The sequence below is a fragment of the Chelmon rostratus genome, chromosome 8 (genome assembly GCF_017976325.1).
Source record: "Chelmon rostratus isolate fCheRos1 chromosome 8, fCheRos1.pri, whole genome shotgun sequence".
Taxonomy (NCBI): Eukaryota; Metazoa; Chordata; class Actinopteri; order Chaetodontiformes; family Chaetodontidae; genus Chelmon; species Chelmon rostratus.
In genome coordinates this window covers 18235502-18258269 of record NC_055665.1, presented here as the reverse complement: position 1 = coordinate 18258269, position 22768 = coordinate 18235502, and the positions used below count along the sequence as shown (strand labels likewise).

Genomic DNA, 22768 nt, shown 5'->3' with positions numbered 1-22768 from the left:
GCCTTCCAAGAGTCCATTCAAACTGTTTATCATACAGCTCTGATGGTATTAAACAGTGTGTCTTCTCTGTTCCTTGACATTTCAAATAAGAAAATATCAGGTGTAGACCTATCTGTTGGAACATTTTAAATTTGAACTAACACGTGAAATACAGTTACTGGTATCCAATAGTGAACACTGAATTCTTATGCAACAAAGTAGCAACACTTGAAATGACACAGAAGTGTGCTATCCTAAAGAAGTGAGAGCCAGCAAAGTAACATTACGGAAAAGCATTTGTCATAGTGAGCAGTACAGTATGATTCATTTATTATTGCACAATCTTGCAGAGTTTATTCTGTCACGACACTTGGCATGCATAGTACATAGTCCCCTAATTTTTACAAATGTTCACCACGAATAAGTTCTTACAAATAGGAGTTTATTATTTTGGACTCACTAAGTTTTGCAGATACATTATATGAGGTTTGGCTGTCCGGTCCAAGTAATGGTAGTACATTACCTGGAGTATTCTTGATTATAATTTTGTAATTTGGACTGAACATGTACATGACATTATGTATCTTAAAATAGAATGAGACTAATGTAATTATAGTCAATTAAATTTTTCCCATTTTTGTTAGTTAAGGAAAGTCATGCTCATGGCTGTTCGAAACCTTATAATATAGACAGAAATACTAAAATAATTTACACAAAACAATTATTTTTTTTACATGGTGCATATTTATTTGATAAATATAACAATCATCCTCTAAAAACAAAAATTGCAGAAAAGCACATTTATAACTTCACTAGGGGACTTTTTTTTATTTCCACACAGTATGCATAAGCAGAGTGCATTGTACAAATTGTATTTATTACAAGCAAATATAATAAACAATTTATATATAAAACATAACATTGTTATAAAAGCAAAATATGTAAGAATATGTGCCTCATCTATATTGTAACTTATGTTTTCTATTTTTTTCTATCAGATGGCTGATGCACAGCAGAAACAAATTGAACATGAGAAGACAGTCCTCCAGCAGACATTCCAGACAGAAAAAGAGATGCTGTTGAAGAAAGAGAAGCTAATTGAAGATGAGAAAAAGAGACTGGAAAGCCAGTTTGAAGAGGAAGTCAAAAAAGCCAAAGCTCTCAAAGATGAACAGGAACGCCAGAGACAGCAGATGGAGGATGAGAAGAAGAAACTCCAGGCTACCATGGATGCAGCCCTCAACAAACAAAAGGAGGCTGAGAAAGAAATGCATAACAAGCAAAAAGAAATGAATGAACTGGAGATGAAGAGACTAGAGCAAGAAAGGATCCTTGCAGAAGAGAACCAAAAATTGCGTGAGAAGCTGCAACAGCTTGAGGAAGCACAGAAAGACCAACACACAGACAAAGAGCTCATCCATGTAACAATGGTTGAGACAACAAAGAAAGTTTACAATGGCCAAAATGCCAGTGATATTGTAGACAGTGTCGAGAAGAGACCAGACCCCTTGGCTTTTGATGGCATCCGTGATAAGGTACCTGCAAGCAGACTTCATGACCTCGGTCTTTTACCCAAGAAGGAGTTTGACAAGCTGAAAAATGGCAAAACCACGGTGCATGAGCTTGGTGAGACTGAAAATCTAAGAAGAATTCTTAAAGGAAAGAACTGCATTGCTGGAGTTTTGACACCATCTAATCAAAAAATGTCAATGTATCAAGCATTGAAAGAGAAGAAGATTACTCCAGGCACAGCCATGATCCTTCTTGAAGCCCAGGCAGCCACAGGTTACATTTTAGACCCTATTAAGAACCAGAAACTTTCTGTTAATGAGGCTGTCAAGGAAGGCTTAATTGGACCTGAACTGCACAACAAAATGCTTTCAGCTGAAAGAGCAGTTACTGGCTACAAAGATCCATACACTGGTGGGAAGATCTCTGTCTTTGAAGCTATGAAGAAGGGTCTGATTGAACATGATCATGCCATCAGAATACTTGAGGCTCAGCGTGCAACTGGTGGCATCATTGACCCTATCAATAGTCACCGTGTACCCAATGAAATAGCCTATAAACAGGGACAATATGACGTTGAAATGAACAAGATTATGGAGAACCCTTCAGATGACACAAAGGGATACTTTGACCCCAGCACTCAGGAATCTTTAACGTATTCTGAGCTAATGAAGAGATGCACCACTGACCCTGACACCAGTCTGCTACTCCTGCCAATCACAGACAAAGCTGCGCAGTGCTCAAGTATATACACAGAGGAGGAGACCAAGGATGTGTTCAGCAAGACAACTGTGTCTGTGCCATTTGGAAGATTCAAGGGAAAGACTGTCACCATTTGGGAAATAATCAATTCTGAGTACTTCACTGAGGACCAGAAGAAGGACCTTCTCCGTCAATACAAGACAGGCAAAATCACAATTGAAAAAATCATTAAGATTGTGATTACTGTGGCAGAAGAGAAAGAGAAAAAGAATGAAATTACCTTTGATGGCCTGAGAACACCTGTCACTGCCACTGAGCTCCTGGAATCCAAAATTATTGATAAAGACCTGTTCAACAAATTGCACAAAGGCAATAAGACGGTCAAAGAAGTGTCTGAAATGGAGCCTGTCCACAAAGCATTGAAGGGTACAAACTGCATTGCAGGTGTAATTATTGACTCATCCAAGGAGACAATGTCCTTTTACCAAGCTATGAAGAAAGACATGATGAGAGCAGCGCCTGCCTTGAATATGCTTGAAGCCCAAGCAGGAACAGGCTACTTGGTAGACCCGATTCATAATCAGAAGTACACTGTTGATGAAGCTGTCAAAGCAGGTGTTGTTGGTCCTGAACTGCATGAAAAACTCCTTTCTGCAGAGCGAGCTGTAACAGGTTACAAAGATCCTTACACCGGAAAGACTGTATCTCTGTTCCAGGCAATGAAAAAAGATCTCATACCTAAAGAACAAGGAATCCGACTGCTCGATGCTCAACTGATCACCGGTGGCATTATTGATCCGGTAAAGAGCCATCACATTCCTCATGATGTGGCCTGCAAAAGAAATTATTTTGATGATGAAATGAAACAGATTCTTAGCAACCCCACTGAGGAAACTAAATGCTTCTTTGACCCCAACACAAAAGAAAATGTCACATACGCAGAGCTCTTCAAGAGATGTGTCACTGACAAGAAAACTGGTCTCCAGCTTCTGCCTCTTTCGGATGAAGCAGTCAATGCAAAGGAGGAGTTAACGTACACTGAAGTCCAGACAAAAGAGGCTATGACTCAAGCAACTGTGGAGCTTGACTCTGGACCATTTAAGGGCAGGAAAATGACCATCTGGGAAATCATCAACTCTGAGTATCTCACAGAGGAACAAAGGCATGACCTGCTCAGACAGTTTAGGTCAGGAAAGGTTACAATTGAAAAGATAATCAAGATTCTTATCACAATTGTAGATGAAAAAGAAGCCAAGAAACAAGAACAGACCTGCTTCAAGGGACTCAGAGCTCCTGTGCCAGCAAGCTCTCTGTATGATTCCAAAATTATTGATAAACCAACCTTTGACCTCCTTCAACAAGGAAAAACAACACCTAAACAAGTCAGTGAGAATCCCAATGTCAATAAATACCTCCAGGGCTCTGAGTGCATTGCTGGCATCTACCTGGGACCAACAAAAGAGAAAATAAGCATATATCAGGCTATGAAGAAAAAGCTCCTCAGACACAACACAGGTCTTTCACTTCTTGAGGCCCAGGCTGCTACAGGGTTCATTGTAGATCCAGTGAGGAACCAGTGTGTGTCAGTAGATGATGCAGTCAAGTCAGGCCTTGTCGGTCCAGAGCTACATGAAAAACTCCTCTCTGCAGAAAAAGCTGTCACTGGCTATAAAGATCCATTCACAGGCAACAAAATATCCCTCTTTGAAGCAATGCAAAAAGATCTCATCTTGAAAGAGCATGCTATGCCACTGTTAGAAACACAAATGGTTAGTGGAGGAATCATTGATCCTGTAAACAGCCACCGTGTCCCAACAGATGTAGCATATCAAAAGAACATTTTCAGCAAAGAAACTGCCAAGACCCTATCTGAACCATCTGATGATAACAAGGCTTTCTCAGATCCAGAAACTGATGAAAATGTTACCTACAGGCAGCTTAAAGACAAGTGCCAAAGAGATCCAGAGACAGGCCTGCACATCCTCCCGCTGTCTAAGCCTCAGTCTCCAACTGTTGTGGAGAAGACATACCTCTACACAGAGGAACAAACACAGAGTGATCTGACCAACACCCAAATTGACATACCAATCGAGGGCCTTGCTGATAAACCAATGAACCTCTGGGATGTCATGAACTCAAACTTGCTTCCAGAGCAGGAGAGGCAGAAGCTCATGGATGAATATCGCTCTGGTAAAATCAGTAAAGAGCGTATGATCATCATAATTATTGAGATCATGGAGCAGAGGGAAATCATCAGAAATGACAGTCCGCTGTCATATAAGACTATAAGGAGAAGGATAACTATTGAGGAGCTCTACAATGCCCGCATCATTGACTTGGAGACATACAACCTCCTTAAAGAGGGCAAGAGGGACATCCGTGACATAATGGAGCTGACCAGTGTGAAACAGTATCTCTATGGCACAGGCTGTGTTGCTGGGGTCACAACTGACTCAAGCTCCAAGATAAGCATATACCAAGCTATGAAGAGAGGTTTTATTAAACCAGAAGTAGCCCTCAGCCTCCTAGAGGCACAAGCTGCTACAGGATTCATTGTTGATCCAGTTAAAAATGAAACGCTCACGGTTGACGAAGCTGTTCGTAAGGGTGTTGTCGGCCCTGAGATCCATGACAAACTTCTTTCAGCTGAGAGAGCAGTCACAGGATACAAAGATCCATACAGTGGAAAAATCATATCTCTTTTCCAGGCCATGAAAAAAGACCTTGTTCCAGAGGACTATGCTCTCAAAATGTTAGAGGCACAAACTGCCACTGGTGGTATTATTGATCCTGAATTCCAATTCCATCTGCCAGCAGACATTGCCATGCAAAGAGGTTATATCAACAAGGAAACCAATGAAAGGCTGACTGAAAGCGTTAAAGGATTTGTTGACCCTGTCACTGAAGAGAACCTGTCATATGCACAGCTGCTTAAGAGATGCAAGTTAGATGGTGGGTTGCGCCTACTGTCATTGGGAGACAAGAGGCTGATGTTCAAGGGTCTGCGGAAACAGATCACAATGGAGGAGCTGCTCCGCTCGCAAATTATTGACCAGCAGACTGTCACTGAACTGAATGAAGGTCGTGTTTCAGTGGAAGAGGTTAGCAGTAGACTATCAAGGTACCTTGAGGGCACAAGCTGTATTGCTGGTGTATATTTAGAGTCCACAAAGGAACGCCTATCAATTTACCAGGCCATGAAGAAGAACATGATTAGGCCAGGCACTGCGTTTGAACTCCTTGAGGCCCAGGCATCCACAGGGTATGTCATTGATCCAATCAAAAACCTCAAACTGACTGTCAATGAAGCAGTTAGAATGGGAATTGTAGGACCTGAATTCAAAGATAAGCTGCTTTCAGCTGAGCGGGCAGTGACAGGATATAGAGATCCTTATTCAGGCAAAACGATCTCCCTTTTCCAAGCCATGAAAAAGGGCCTTATCCTGAAAGATCATGGTATCCGTCTCCTGGAAGCCCAGATTGCCACTGGTGGAATCATTGACCCAGAGGAAAGCCACCGTCTGCCAGTTGAGGTGGCCTACAAACGTGGCTTCTTTGATGAGGAAATGAATGAAATCCTGACAGATCCATCTGATGACACCAAGGGCTTTTTTGATCCCAACACTGAGGAAAACCTAACCTACCTCCAGCTCATGGAGAGGTGCATCACTGATCCCGACACTGGCCTGGTGCTCCTGCTACTGAAAGAAAAGAAACGAGAAAGGAAGACCTCCTCCAAATCCTCAGTTCGTAAACGCAGAGTTGTGATTGTAGACCCAGAGACAGGCAAAGAAATGACAGTGTACGAGGCCTACAGGAAGGGGCTCATTGACCACCAAACCTACCTGGAGCTTGCTGAGCAGGAGTGCGAATGGGAAGAGATCACAATGACCTCCTCTGATGGTACTGTCAAATCCATTATTATTGACAGGAGGTCAGGGAGACAGTATGATGTTGATGATGCTCTTTCACGTGGCCTAATTGACCAGAATGCTCTGGATACATACAGAGGTGGAAACCTGTCCATCACAGAATTTGCTGACATGCTCTCTGGAAACATGGGAGGCTTCCGCTCTCGCTCATCCTCCTTTGGTTCCACCACTGGTTCCACTTACTCTTCTCCTATGAGCCCCATACCCTCCATTAAACCACCTGCGGTCATATGGAATGACCCCACAGAGGAGACTTGCCCCATAGCTGGAATCTTAGACATAGACACACTGGAGAAGGTGTCTATCACTGAGGCCATACACAGAAACCTGGTAGACAACATTACTGGTCAAAGATTGTTGGAGGCCCAAGCCTGCACAGGAGGAATAATTGACCCCACAACTGGGGAGAGATTCTCAGTCACTGATGCTACAGAAAAGGGCCTTGTGGATAAGGTCATGGTTGATCGCCTCAACCTGGCTCAAAAAGCATTCAATGGATTTGAAGACCCCAGAACTAAAGTAAAGATGTCTGCCTCTCAGGCTCTAAAGAAAGGCTGGTTATATTATGAGGCTGGGCAGCGTTTCCTTGAGGTCCAATATCTGACTGGTGGTCTTATTGAGCCTGATGTTGAAAGCAGAGTGTCACTAGATGAATCCATCAGGAAGGGTACAATCGATGCCCGCACTGCCCAGAAACTGAGAGATGTCAGTGCTTATTCTAAATATCTAACATGTCCAAAAACCAAGCTGAAAATCTCCTTCAGAGATGCCATGGACAAAAGCATGGTTGAGGAAGGATCTGGCCTAAGGCTTCTGGAAGCCTCTTCACAGTCCAGCAAAGGTCTCTACAGTCCCTACAATGCCAGTGGCCCTGGATCTGCCTATGGCTCCCGAACTGGCTCAAGGACCGGATCCAGAACAGGCTCCAGGAGAGGCAGCTTTGATGCTGGCTCTGGCTTCACCATGAACTTCTCATCCTCCTCCTTCACATCCTCTTCAACTGGCTATAGCCGCAGATTCTGATCAGCTAGTTCTGTTCCTAAACAGTACTAATGCACTTTACAGTTGCATTTCACACAGGAAAAAAAGTTACAGTAACAAAGAAAATATAATTTATTTATTCTTTCTTCCATATGGTCACATCAAGAATTGCCTAGGCTATTCTTTTTTCTTCATATATAGCAGATGTCTAAATATGTGCCTCATATATGGAGACATAACTCAGCATTGCTAGATATATAAGAAATTAATTTTCTTTCCTAAGTCACTTTATATTTTTCAAAGCAAAGCATGACATTTCTGCTGTTTTTTTAAGTGACTTTATAGTTTTCATTTTACACCTGTTAAAAAAGTGTATACTTGTGCTTTCTGAAACTAATATATACTGTATGTATGGTATGTCAAACAGAAATATTTTTCCAGTATTCCTCGTTCCTTTTGAAATTTAAGAATATTTGTCTATTTTTTATCTTTTTCGACAGTACAACTTAAAGAGATACTGTATGTCAACTTAGATCTAATGTTTTTAACAGATTCTAAAATACATAGATGCCTTCAAATCTCTGAATGTTTGCATAGAGTATGGACAGATTTCTTTTCATGTTAAATGTTGCCTAACTAAGTGATATACACAGTAAGAATACACCTGTGAAACACTACAAAATGAGACACAATAGGAGTACAACACTGAAAAGAAGTGCCAGGATTAAAATTATGCAGACTGTTCTGAAACCGGTCATTACCTTGTGCATATACCCATTCATATTCAGTGGACTTTAACATCCTTTGATTTCATCACACCATTGTTTTACACACTCCAAGTGTTGGATTCTTATGTTCACCATCATTCAAGTGTTCCTGGTAAATCCCAAGATGATGTCAGACTTGATCCTGCTCTCCCATTCACCATCCTGCCTCCTGTTATTTTGGTTCTTGTAAGTTGAAATGAGTATTTGTTATTTTTATTTTTGTTCTCCTTTTTGTTGTCTGTCTTCTTCATTTGATTTTGGTCTCAGAGCTTAGATTACGCCATTTATTTATGTCATCTCATAAACTGTCATGGTGATATCACCAGTCAATTATTTCTTTTCAAAATTCTCATTATTGCTTTTATTTATCCTCTTGTTTTGACAGCTGCCTCAGTTCCTCAGAATCCAGCATATGAGCACAGATACTCAGTTGGCCAGCGCATACGATCCCCTCAACTTGGATGGATTTGTGAGTCTATGTCATCCTCACACAGTTACACAGGTGCAGTATATAAATGTTTTTGAATAAACATTATATCATTTCCATTTCATTTGCAAAAGATGACGTTTCATCAAGATTTGTTTTGCAATTTTGATTTAATTTGTATTCTTTCTTGCTGCATGGTTTGATTTATTTTCATTTCAATTCATAGTTATTTTCTTTTGTTTCTAGATTTGCCATTGAGTATGTCCCTTCTTCCATTGCACATCACATTTGAAGAAAGCTGAGGCAGAGTCAACCTGACACCATCTTGGGATACCTTTCTAGGAACACTCTTCATTCATTACCTTTTTTCATGTATTTATTACTTGAATGCTCATACTGATATTCATGTTGTCATGTCCGGATTTTTTCTAGAGAACACTCCCGAAGCATACACGCATGTGCGTGTGTATTTTTTCATCTACATTTGAATTAACTGTAGTGGTAAAACAGCACGCTCTCATTTAGCAGTGCTTAAGTCCACTGAGTATATTTTTGTATGATCTCTCTCTGTAAATTCAATCCAACCAAAGTGCTAATAAGATACATCTGGAGAATTGACATATTTGATACAGCAGCACATTGCATGAATGTATGTATTATATGAAATTAACTCATTTCAGTTGACAGTTTGCCACAGATTTCCTTTGCAAACTGAAAAACAGCTTGAAGCTTTATTTTGCTTAGAGTTATTTTTCCACAGCAAGTGTTTTCTGTTATGTATCGTGTTTTCCTCTGTAAATCCTTTTATTTTGTTTTCATCAAGTTTTGATATGTTATGAATTTGCCTTGCATGTTTTACTAACTATACCAAGGATATTTGGGGAAAATGTTAGTGTAAAATAACTGCAGATGTAACTGCTGGTTTTAATTTTAGCATTATATAAATTCACACACTAACACTAACTGGTTAGTTTTGCTTATGGGACAGATTTTGCTTTGAATGATATGGTGAGTGGATTCTGTTGTATGTTCTGAACATAACACTATGTTGTAAATAAATATGCTCTGAAGAGGCCCTGTTGTCATTCATACCTGAAGCTATTTATAAAGCAGAGGTTGTTTTTCAGTGCAGTTACATTGGAAGACTAAAGACACTCTAGAAAATCAAAAATAAGACACTTGGCATAATGCCAAATTTCCATCCCTTCGTTTTAAGCACAACAATGTTAGAGCAGTGAATTAGATATGTTAATATTTGAGAAATATACAAAGAAAACTGAAAGCTTGATGTCTTGCACCTAATGTATATGAAGGATAACGTGAATATTGTAAACATAGTGTAGCAATTGCATTAAAATAAAATAGAAACACCATCGACCACACGAGGGCAGTGTTAGACTGACCTACGCTCACTCTGACGGAAGCGCCCCTTCATCAGGTGAAACACAACTACTTAGTCCACCTGCTCTACAAGTGGCCATCTTATAAGCCCACTAAAGTCTTTGTTTACTGTATGTTAGGTATGTGTTAGATTAATGAGGGTCTGACTAGGTGACTAAGCCAATGACTATACAATACCACCTATACAATACCTGTTGTAGCTTCTACCAAAATGACACGTTTTAATTCACCCCCTAGAAATGTGTTTTGATGAGGTCGTAAAAGACCCCAAAACCGCATTAAGATGCACTGCAAATCACCTCACCACTGGACCTTACTGGTATGCATGTGGATTTACACCAAAGCCCTTCATACCAGATGTGAACATATTTTGCTCTGTGTGCCGACATTAGCCACTGGCTTTGATGGAGGAGCCTGCCAACAGAAGAAACGGGGCATTCACCTCCCAGAATTCTTCACTCAGCTCCCTTGACTACTCTGATCTGACCCTGTCCCTCCCAGCTCTCCCTGCATCAGACACCGGAGGCAGGGAGGTAAGAACACAGTGTAAAAACACTCACGTCGTCTTATCCTGTTAACAGTAGTGAAGTGTTGAAATGAAGCATGTCAGCTCAAACTGCTGGAAATGCTACAAAAGTCAGCTGAACACAACAACTGGACCATTTGTACATATGTATGTATTTTATCCCCAATGGTCTCTTGCAGGAAGAAGGAAGTGCTTTGTTTGGATCACCAACACCCACATCACAGGATCAGAGATATGGGTATGCTAATGTAAAAGATTCATTCATTCTACTCAACACAGTGCCACAATAATAGCACTAATGGTTCATCACATATGGAGATACTTGTTCTAGATTTGAAGCAAATATTGTGATCCAACTCAGACCTGCTAGACCGACAGTGGCCACCAACAGTCTGATTAAAAAAAAAAAAACAACAAAAAAAGTCAGTGACGACAGTTGGTCATTGTACCAGCTTTGTAGACCGGTGAGTCTGCATTTGCAGCAACACAAAGACACTGTGAACTGTGAAGTGAGCCACAGTGTAAAACAGTTGATTGAAACAGGAAGAGTGAGGTTCCAGCCCAGCAGACAGAGAGAGAGCAGAAGCCTCTCTCCCTAATGAGATATTTTTCTCAGCCCTGGTTATGTTATCCTTTGATCAGAGTAATAATACTTGAAGGGTTTGTTTTACCTCTTCCTGCTGTAGTAAAGGTCGTGACTTTGCTATTGTGTTTGCTCTCCCAGTTTTCTGCCTCCTGTCATCAGTCACATCACAGAGCCCCACAGCTACTCCACAAATGCAAGCAAATGTGTCATTATGAATGCAATATGAATAACAAACCAAGTGCTTCAGACAATACAAAACACATCCATACAAACCAATGAATAAAAAGGCTATTATTATCATCTATTTGGTTCCATTTCCCTGATTCTATGTTTAAGATATTTGATTGTAAAATATGATCAGTATAGCTTCTTACACTTTGTATTGCTCCTCTCCATTTTAGGAGGGACGAGGAGGACTTGAGTCAATGGCAGTGTGAGTTTAGGGGTCAAATCAGAGCACTGAGACAGTGGCTGAAGAGCATGGAGATGAGGCTGCCCCCTCTGGACCGCAGGGTTAGTTGGGTTTACTGTCTGTCAGCCTTCTGTTGTCTCTTACCTCTCACTCCTTTTTCTATTTTCACCATATCCCATGTTCAAATTGTCAGAAAAGCACCTGTACATGTGTTCATCTCATCCTCTATCTGATCTTGCCAAGCTACATGTAAAGAAACCCACCCGTCATGTCTATGCTCACTCTCCTCATTGCGTGTGTCCAAAAACTGCGGTTGTTCTGAAGGCTACAAAGACACCTGTGGAGCCCTGTGTTCTCATCACACTGGGAAACAATGCAACGACACTGCATTATCACCAAGTAACGGGACTCTACAGCAGTGCTCGTGGCTATGCAGTATGGCAGTGGTGTGCTCAGCTGAATGCTAGTGTCAGCGTGCTAACATGTTGACAATGACAATGCTAACATGCTGATGTTAAGCAGGTGTTGTTTATTCAACGTCTTAATTTAGTTATGTCTACTTTAGTCTTAGCATGCCAATATTTGGTAATAAGCATTAAACAAATGTACATTTTTACTCTAAGATGGTTTAGATATTGCACTCAAAACTGAAATTGTCGGCCTCATGGTGGCGGCGCAATTATAAATGTCAAAGGTTTACTAAATTCAGTGGGCTTCATTCTCTGAGGACCATGGGTGTCTAGAACAAATTCTATACCAAACTCATTCTATAGTTGTTCAGATATTCTCATCTGGACCAAAGTGGTGAACCAACTGACAGACAGGCCATCGCCGTGCCTACAGCCATGTGTTGTTATGGCCTTTTTCCCAGATGACTGACTCAGGTCAATGAGTTGTCATTCATATAATCCACTGCCCTGAATCTCGTGCAGGCCAAGTTGTTTTATACTAATGTATGTTTTGTTTCTATTACTTGTAATTACTGCTTCTATGAATATGTTTATTAACCATGATATTTTAATTGTTGTTTGTTTGTTTTCTTTTTCTTAAATTTCCTGTTTTCCTTCCCGTTTTGCAGATGAAGCAATCTGTAATTGTACAGTCTCATTGCATTACCTACTGCAACATCCTACTTTCCCTATGGGGACCAGTGCAGGCTGTTCATATCTAGCTTCAACAAGAGTAAAACTGCCACCTGTAAAGAATATCACGGAAGATATTGGCAAGAGAGCTAAAAAAAAAAAAAAAAAGCAAGAAAGGGGAGGAAAATGAACCAATGAGTCATGCTGGTCAGTACACCAACACTGAAGTTAATTGAGCATTACAAAAAGAGGAAAGGGACTGTGGATGTTTTTTAAAGTCTGACATACTCAGACGGGTACTGAGGTGGTCCTCCTCCACTCCTGCAGGGAGACTTCTTTAGGCCACAGGGGGACAGAGGGGCTAGGGAACCAGGCTCCATTGTGCCTGGCCTGGACAGCCAGGCTAGAGAAGTGCTTGGCATTGGAGGCCCTCTGCACACATGAGCGCACACACTGAAAAGACATTAGACTCAGATGGGAGGAAGAGGCAACAGGGCAGAAAAAAAGAAAAGCACCATCTTTATGGTAAGAGCAGTCTGATATGACTCATGAGGCATTGATCGAATGCCGACTGTAGATTTTGTCATACAACCATTTATACCAATATTTGCATTCGTATTGTCAGTCAAGGCTGCAGCCAGGAGTTGTTACTGGTTGGGTTAAATGTCCCTGAAGCAGTGCTATTGCTAAATAACAAGCTTGAATGGCAAAGAAAGGACTTTGATCAAATATTTATCTATTTGTAGTCATGGCCAGCAGGTTTGCTTACAAGCTAACCTTAGCACTAGCTTTGCTTGTATTATCTACCTTTTCTTCTCTTGCCTCTTTTTCTGTCAATCTAATTGGCCATAAAACCTGTCGCCCCATTGGTTCCTCCTCCGGTCTATCTCAACCAATCAGATTATGTCTATTGCCAAAGCAGCTCTGTTTCTGTCTGATTCTCTTCATTGCTTGTTGCTAATTCGTACAATGGAACAGCAAAACATTAACATCATGTCTTATCATATGGGGGGATTTAAAGAATAAATTCAGCCTTTAGATAAGAAACGTTTTCATTGAGCTTAATTTGTTGTGCAGCACCAGCTGAAGCCTTTCCAGCACAAAACATTAACATGATTTGGCTCCGTAGTGCAGCAAGAGGGTGAGATTATCATCTATTTGATTATCCTTAGTGAAGGGTGACTGCAACTTCTTCAATAAGCTGTGAATCAGGTACACAAAAGAATCAAGAGTGTCTGATGTTTTTATTGTTAAAGTAAAAATTGGGTTTGGTTGATTTAGTTATATGGTGCATTGAGGTAAATGTGTTCCATTGTCCTGACTGAATGTTTGAGCCATTAATTGATTGTATGGTTAAAAAAGGCCAAGGGACAAAATACGAGCTGTGTCTGAACCCATGTGACCTTTGTCCAAACTCATTGATTACCATCTCAAGAAGAGCTTTTCTAAAAGCATTCTTCAACAGAAGACGTCCTTCTTACTTAAAAATTCCTTTTACATGTTACATTTTGTCTCCGTTCCCCCGGGGACAGACGTGCAAGATGAACAGGCATGTCTTATCGCGTCATGAAAGCTCCAACGCTTTGGAGAGCTTTGGTCTGACCTCCAGTGAGAGTGTGTGAAATAAGGGGGTGTCTTTTTATCTCTACCATGCCTCTATCATACTGCATCCGACCACGGGCCTTTGTCATGGTAATGCTGTTAGTCTGCTGCACTGCTGGTTTCAGTCTGGGCCTGAGGGACTCGTTAGTTAGCGGGATGAATGAGGACATCCCTCAGCAGCCCCCCGTATACAGACCCTTCTACAATACACAGGAGAGAGACACACACCTGCTCCTTAACACAAGGCATGCGCTGGCACATCTTAAACTGTTTTTCCCATGAACACTGGATATGAGCCTCAAATGGGAGGTAGTCAAGCATGAATGCTATGAGCATTTCAGATGTAAATAACATTCATACCTTATGGACCAGGACAGCTTATCTTATACCAACACAATTTTAAAAATCAGGCCTGCGTGATACAACATTTTACATTTTATCACAGTAGCAATTCCACAAGGTCCATTAAGGGGCTGCTGTTTATAGATGAAATAAGCAGGCAAATTTTTTTCGTGAATCCTGCAAATGAAATTTGAACTAAATATCTGACAAATCAGCGTACTTTGTATTTATTCAAATGTTCTCTAAATATTTCCAATATTATTGCCAATATTGCCATAAAGCAGCCTTCAGAGGTGATTTACAAACTGGCCATAATGGCCTATTTTCAACGAGAGATGAAAATTGCTAGAAGTAAGTGACTGAAATGTCCAACTTTTGTCTTATCAAGTGGTGGTGCATAATCAATTGCCAGATCACTATGTCTATATGCAATATCATAAAAATACCAACTTTCATTGATTTACTAAATGCGCTATCTGACACACAATTAATGATACTGTTATGAAAAAAGAATTATTACTGAGCGTTATCAGTAATAATTCTTCTTCTAATCTTAGCTCTCACTTTTTATACTGTGTCTGAACATCATGTCACTGTCAAGTCAAAAGAACTCTCCTCACTTTGACAGTCAGGTTGAGGTCAGCAGTTCTTCTTTCTGCTTCCTCTGCCCCCCCCCTGCTGATGAGGCTCCTCTGGATAAAGGCTCTCTGTGTCTTAAAGGTCTCTGGTTTCCCTGGGCCTGTGGCAGATGCTGACTCCCAAATAAGCCTTGTACACACAACTTACAAACAGGCCCAGGAAGAGGGGTGAGAGATCACAGCTTATTATGCTCTCCTCTCTGCTTCTGACAGCCAGCAAACAGCATCCCTGCTCTCTGACGCTGTCATAACCTTTCGGGAAAAAAAAGGGAGGGGGCTTGTTTTCATTGCTGTGAATCACAGATGAATAATGAGGATGGCAGTAAAGCAAACGTGTTTATTCTACAGACTCAAGTTGAGATTAAATGTTACATCCAGTCGGCTGTTTTTCTCTTGCTTGGCGTGTCAAATTGATTTTCATCGTATACGACTATAGGTAATCTTTTTTGATTCACACACTTCATCAGTGTTAATGGCGGCGTGGGGCCTCTTTGCTTTATTGCCCGTGCCTTCCTGTGCTCAATGGAAGACGTGGACTTATGGCCGTAAATTCTCCCGTCCCTGGGAGCAGCTGAATCAAACGTGGAGCTGATGATGAAGTTGAACTCCTCTGTCCCAGAGTTGCTAAATCCTTGTGTCGCCCGTGACTGTGATCCAGCATCCAGGCATCCCAGCATGGCCCGGGCAACCCAGTAGGGAAGCCCGTCAGCCTTTCAGACGCATTTCTTGGAAGCCACCTCTTTTAGTGATAAATGACAGTGTGCATGCTGAATGGTGCTTTGGGTTTGACCCTGAAAAGGGACCCACTCTTTTTTTTTTCATGTCTCATGAAGAGGCCTAATTACCATGTTCTGTAGAGGAGCCATTGAGGTCTTATTTAATTTGAAGGCAGCAGAGAGGTTGAGATAGGAGAGGAGGGGGAAAACAAGCCTGGAAAATGAATCTTTTTTCTCTGGCCCTTTGGCACATGGGATCTGTGATCAAATTTAGGCTCCCGTTGGATGCTCATTTGGAATCACATTAATTTGGAAACTCACTTTATTCTATTTCCCAACCTGTGTCCACTCCATTATCACATGCATTTTGGAAGGGTAATGAGGTCTGCTGACAATGGAAAGATGAGGGTTTTTCTTTCTCTCAGCAGCAGCTTATTGAACCACTGCATAGCTCTGCGTGCCAGTCGCTCTTCAATCACATCAGCTCTTGTCTTTTTAAGAACTGTGTGCAGGCTCTGGGTGAAATGGAGAGCAGAGAATTTTGGCAAAATCATTTAATTAGTACAGAGGGGGCTGCAGGGAGCTGAAAGCTGGGATCAGGTGTCATGGTTTTACAACAATGTCTTCCTGGCAAAGTGGTGCCTCATCACCGCCAGTTCCTTTCAGATAAAGAAAGGGGGGACGGGGGATGTGGGCCTTACTTGCTCATTAAACAGCTAAAGACATTAGCTCTCCGAGTGACCCAAAGAAACAGCTATCTGTGGGTGCTCAACTGTCTGAGCTGCATCTTGTCAGCTAAAGGTCTTAAGGTTTTTAAAGGTTTTCATACCACTGTACATGACAAGATTGTGAGATACAGGATATCTTTTGATGTCCAGAGAGACTGGGAGCTCTTGCATGAGCACTGGAGTACTCAGGGGTTAAATAACTTGACCCTGCAGGGGTCATTCTATTCAATCCACTCCCTCTCTCATCGGCCACAGTGACAGGCATTTTCAGTTTTCTTTTTTCTCCCCCTTTGTTTTTATCACCATTTGCATAAATTGAGGCTGGAAGAGAGTGCGGGGGTCAGAAATGGGGCAGTAACGTTGTGAAAACCTGAAGCAGCTTCAGAGCAGAATTAACAGCCTGTTTTTACCACCACCAGCGTCTTTAGTGCTCATTCATTAAGTCATAATGCTATTTATGTGGAGAATAACATGATAGACTGTTTAACAAGAGGACTGTACTCGTAAATATTTACATGCAAGAGTTTAAGTTGCAAAGTGAAGCTTACCTGCCACAGATGTCAGCAGTTTCCAATATTGATTTGTCCATCCACCACTTTGGCTCAGACTGAGACTGAGAACGGGTTGGAGGTTTCCATCTTTTTAGTGAAATATAATGACAATTATTGGGTGGATTGTCATGAAAGTTCTACAGATATTTAAGTTCCTTTGAGAAAATATTCCAATGACTTTGACTTTGGCTCCAGTTTGGTCTGACTTGTAATTTATCCATTAGGCCTACCTTGTTTTATGCCTAAATACATTACCTGGGAAACTAATGACATTCTCATTTGCTGTACTTTATCTGTAGTGCTAAATAGCAAGTGTTAGCATGCTAACTTAAGGTTAAACCAAGATAGTGAACATGGTACGGGCCACATGAGGCCAACAGAAGCATATGATGCAGCCCACAGACTCTTAATTGATTCAGAAGATGTGCACCTCTAACTTTATTCATGAGTGGAAGATGCCCAGACAGTAAAGAGAAGAGAAAGATTATCAATCAGCTTGCCAACCCCAGGCAATGAGCCAAAAGGTCAGTTTTATTCATTATTTATAGTTTACCTGTTATGCAGAATATGATTATCATTTTTACTAATTATTGAATCTCAGACTAAGTGTTTTCTTTTGCTTCCTGGAATTCTGAAGAGGAGGTCTTTCTTGAGATTAGGTCTCATTCATCGGTAGTTGAACTGTGGGTTTTTATTGAGCGCTGACTGACTCCTTCGTGGCAGTCTGAACGGATGGAAGTCGGATTTTCTCTCTTTCTTCCTCCTTCCTTCACACTGATACAGGGCCATAAAAATAAAAATTATTTAGTAAGAAAGTGACGATATAAACAATAATAGGGTCATTTGGCCTAGATAAATGCAATATTTTTCATTTGAATGTTCAGACACCACAGTGTCTGCTTAGAAGAATTCTGGCCCTTGGAAATTGAGGACCGTTGCTGTAAACTCTTCATCTTGTTTAGTGACGCGGCCTTCAAAACCCATTTTTTTTTAGCGAATACGACAATCTGACAGTAAATTGATCAAACTTTGATTTTTGATCGTGTTTAATTCGCACCCTGCATGAAGCCCCTGCAGAATATACTGGACTCAAGTCTTGTTAATGGACATCGTGATCCTGTGACCCACAACGAACAAATCAGGACCGCACACATCTCGTGCTGAAGAAATCACATTTGCATTGACAGGTTCAACGACATTTCCACTCACGTGTAACACAGAAGGCACTTTACACTGGAGTGAGTGGTATTGATAATATGATATTTTAAGAGGTGATATATGTACTTTTGCAGTGAAATGCAAGCAGGGAAGCACATGAACATTCATTCATACTATATTCATTGTCATTTCCGGTTGCACTAGCTGAGAGATCGAATGCAGGCAAATTATATCTTTGTAAGGAATTACAGCATAAAATTTCTCCCTAAAAAGTCAACAGTTTGTCCTCCTTCAGTTGTGTTAACTCATCCTCACACTCAAATGCGTGACCTTGCGGATTAGGGAGGACTCTGAGCGGCTGGTATTCGCATGCCTGCGTGCGTGTGTGTACGTTTTACTGGCGAGGCGGAGTGTGAGAGAGTGTGTGGGTGTGTGTACTGTACATGCATGCACGCATTTGGTGGATCAGTCAATTCATTGATTATTTGCTTGGCTGGAGACAGACAGAGAGAAATTGAAGAGGGCAGGCTTGGGAGCGTAAACGCTCTTTAGACAGTCACCTGCATGCACGCTTCTGTTGGGCTTTAGTGAACCTCCACATGACGTCATTTCCAGAGGTATTCCTGCTGTATTAAAAGAAGTGTTAACCCCACAGCTCATATCTGCATAAACTCCTGCAATATATTGAACAGAAAAAGCTCATATGGTTGAGCTCAAACCACAGAAAATGGGAGTAAATGTTGCTGTAATGGTGTTTGCATACAGTATGCCTTGTGTTCTGCATTTCTGAGGCAAATATTGTGACTTATTGAAATGGAGAATGATAGAATTTCACCATAGGGGTCCTTCCTTTGCTTTCCCATGCCAAAAGCAGAGAAAATAGTATGTATTATCTTCCCATTGCCGTCTATTTTGTGTGTGTTTGTGTTTGCTTCCAGCTTCTTTGTTTACGGGCTGGGGTTGCAATGGCTGGAAGTGAGTTGAAAAGTAATCTGAGATGTTTTACAGTAATTAGTCGTCTTTGTTGCTGCTGTGGAGACTGCTGCACTGACTCTGAATGGGGATGGGGGGACTGCAAGGGGGCCGGGGGTGAATGTGTGAGTGGGTGGGTAGCAGGGTGGGTGTGGGTCCTCTCTTTTGTAGCCTGCACTTCTCTCTCTCGCCATCGAGAGAGGGAATGGGCCGAGGCAGCTGTCACTTAACATGTGAATGTTCCGAGGGCGGCCCAGGGGTCTTTAGAAAGCTCTTCTTTTTTTGCCCCCCCCCCCCCCCCCAAACCCATCCCATTTTTCAAGCAGAAGCAGCATGGAGTTTCTGAGCCCCAGTCAGACCCAGAGGAGGGGCTTTGTTGGATGAGAAGGGGGAGAGAGTGAGAGAAAAAGCCTGGGGAAGGTATCGGGGGCACTTTGCCGCCTAGCTGCCTGGTACAGGAGTAACCTGAACAGCAGCGGCAGCGCTGGCGAGAATGCCACCGCCTCGTCCTTATATGGAACTGGCACGGTCTGACCTCCATGTGAAAACTGCTCTTGGCTGAGGACTGTGGGAGTTCAACTGAGCCGTTGGAATACATTGTCTCCATCTGGGCGCACTATCCCATCGGCGGCGTTAACAAGGAAGGAATTCCTCTATCACAGCTCCCACAACAAAGAAGAAAGGGAGAGGAGCAGGGCTGGTGGGAGGAGAAGTGAAGTGAGGGGAGGGGAGGGGTGCACTGTGAGGGGAGAGGAGGACATTGTTTGCCTGTGACTGTGGGCAACGGAAAAGCATGAGTTATCAGGGCATGTGTGAGTGTGTTTAGAAAGTGTGTTTGTATGTGGGCATGTGTGAATGAGTGGACTTGATTGAGTGTGCGTTGGAGGGGGAGTATGCGTGTGTATGTGTGTGTGAGGAGCCTTCAGTTTGGGATGTCGGAGCTGGGAGGCCGTTCAAAGGATGCTCAAACAAAGCTGGATTTTTTTACCCCCCCCTTTCTCTCCTTTTTGAATGGTGATTGAGGACTGGCCGGATTCCTTTACTCATGCTGTTTGGCTGAACTGTGCTTCAGGGTAAGTGTGGTTCACGTACGCTTCAAACCGCCAAAACTGCCAGTAACCCAGGATTGGCTGAGGGAGAGTTTGCTTTTGGACCTTGCTGGTCAGTGATTGAGAGAGCCATGTGACAGAGTTGTGACTGCTACTTTACTTATTCTAAGCAAGTGAAAAATGCAGGAGAAGGAGGCAATGAAAATTCCCTCAGTGTGAATGGATCATTCTAATGTAAGTATATTTGATTTGGTTCAACAGTCTGTTCTTTGTAAACAGCACCTTACCTGCTTGTATTTAATGATTCACAGATGCGATTAAGACATGTCAGTAGGCTTTTTCAGTAACTATTCATTTGTCCAAAGCCATGCTGCTGTATGATTATGTACAGCAGCTTTGTGCCACATGTTTAGAGAACTGTCTTTGAGGTGAACATATGACCTTGTACAATATCCACCCGAAAATGTTATGAGTCTCATGGGTGGAAGCACAGCTGCCATCCTTGATTAGGGACCACTACCATGATTGCTACTTCAGGACCTCCCTTAACAGGGTCAGACATTCAGCAGTGACACAACATTATGGGGCTCTACTGTTGTGATTGATGATTATTGTTCTGCTGCTAATTACAAACCCACCCATACAGTGCTTCTTGAAACATGTAAATGGGTCAATTGATACAATATATAAAATGAAGATTGCATGTTTCGTGTAGTATTTTGATAGGAGAGATGAGGCTGAAACCGCTTGAATATATACACCGACACGTGTCTCCCACATTGAGATTTTAAATATGAATTAGACAGGAAATGCAAAGACTTGCTTTCTTCCAAAAAATAATAAAAAAAATAATACATTTTTATTCATATTTATTTTGCAATACTGTGGAGAAGCCCCTTTACTATGTTTGTAATCAGATTCATCAGGAAATGGGTTGCGGTCATGTATCATAAATCACTGTTGAGAGCAGAGAAAGGGTTGGGCTGACTTACGGGCTGTTTTAAAATTATGCTAGAAAGTGAGAGGTGCATATCAGATACGGGTTTGAGGCATTTTGAGAGGGTTTTCCTGGCTTCCTTTGATTTTAGAGTAACGTAGGTCATGGCATTGTTATTATCTTCCATGTGAGGGCTGATAGCTGCCTATAAGGTGATTAGATTGCCTTTTTTTTAAGTATGTTGTCAGCATCTGAGTGGCCCAGACTTAATAAAACAATATATTTGCTTTTTTTATTTTTAATAACATTTCCCTGGTAGCTCTCTAATGGGACTACTCAGCATATCCTCACATACATTGCTGTGAGATCACTGTAGAGGCAACCGTGTAATTTAGCAAACGACCACACATGTGGTGCAGTAACCAGACACGGCACACCCTCTCTCTTGAATTGTTAACCCATGTGAACACGGCCACAGGCACTCTCTCTGCCCTCCTCAGGAGACCGCTGGGCAGTGATCTGAGCTAACTGGGTAATCATTGATTGAGGGGCTGGGGCTTTGTCTGGGCACCACTCTCTGATCCGAGTGTGTCCTCCCCTGTGGATCCCTTGACTGCATCATCTGCTCTGCAGAGAGGGCCATGATGTAGGTAATTACTAGCCTAATGCACATGGAGGCATCGTATTAAACTAGTTCCTTTTTGCTGTAGATTCTCATTTAGTTACAGGCTGTGATATATCTTAATTAGAATGAGTTTCATATTTTGGAGATGCACAAATAAGATTTGATTCAGACATGGGAGGAAAAATTGACAGTAGCAAAATGCAAAATTCTCCATGGCTGCAGAGTTTCTTTGTGTCTAACTGCTGGCAAAGACAAGAGAGCTGCACATTCAGCATCACTTTGTCTGCCTGCAGCATGACTCTTGCATGTTACTGTACCCATGTGGCATCTTATCTGCATTTTCAAGCCAGAAAAAAAAAATTCTCAACAGTCTGTGGAGCCAACATCCCAACTTCCCCTTTGTTGACCCATATTGGCCCACCAACAGATCTTTAGTCACCAAGCATGACCTGAAGTGACCTGTATAATTCTGAATTGCCTGGTCCGACCCCGCCTCAGAGGGAGGACCTGGCCTCGACAGGAACCCTCCCTGTGATCTCCTGATGGGCTCACCTCAGCTCCTCTAGACCAAGATAATTACATTCACCTTTAACCCTTCTGTCAAAACAATGAAGGCACTCAGCTGAGGGGGGAACAGACAGGCTGACACAGTTTGAAATTGAGTCTTTCCAGTAAGATACTAATTTTGGAACAAGAGGGTGATAGTAGTAAGATAACAACCTGGCATTCTCCAAGCTCCACTTGGTGATGATTATTTCTGCTTCTTTTCAATAAAAACACTTGTACCCACACAAAGGTATACTGTTGATTGCTGATTATCAACTATCCCCCAATGCCCCCATGCCACTCTGTGTTCCTACCCCCCTCTCTGACTGTCACCCGAGAGAAATGGGACGATGCCTGCGCTTTTATGGTTGTCATATTTGATCAGATCCTTAACGGGTTTCCCAGGACTGGTCCAGGCTGAGTTAGAGAAAGAGCTGGCTGTTTGCCACCGCTTCTCTGTGCCAGGCTCAACAGTGGGATCCTTGACAAGCCTGTCACATTGATTTCTAAGCCTAGAATATTTCAGTTGGTGATGTGAGATAGATGGGGAGCATGTGTGTATGTGGTATAAAGAAAGACAAAGGGATGGGGAATATCCAG

At 41.9% G+C, this 22768-nt stretch overlaps 1 protein-coding gene across 2 annotated transcripts in view; it reads left to right on the top strand.

Moving 5' to 3' along the window:
* The window catches only part of LOC121609859 (plectin-like), a 64822-nt gene extending 55451 nt beyond the window's left edge, over positions 1 to 9371 (top strand). For both annotated transcript variants that reach the window (XM_041941575.1, XM_041941576.1), the window contains 3 exons: positions 978 to 8056; positions 8256 to 8372; positions 8544 to 9371. In XM_041941575.1, coding sequence (XP_041797509.1) covers positions 978 to 7145 — 6168 coding nt within the window. In that variant the 3' untranslated portion in view covers positions 7146 to 8056; positions 8256 to 8372; positions 8544 to 9371. The remainder of the gene's footprint in view (positions 1 to 977; positions 8057 to 8255; positions 8373 to 8543) is intronic.
* The last annotated feature ends 13397 nt before the right edge of the window (positions 9372 to 22768 follow it).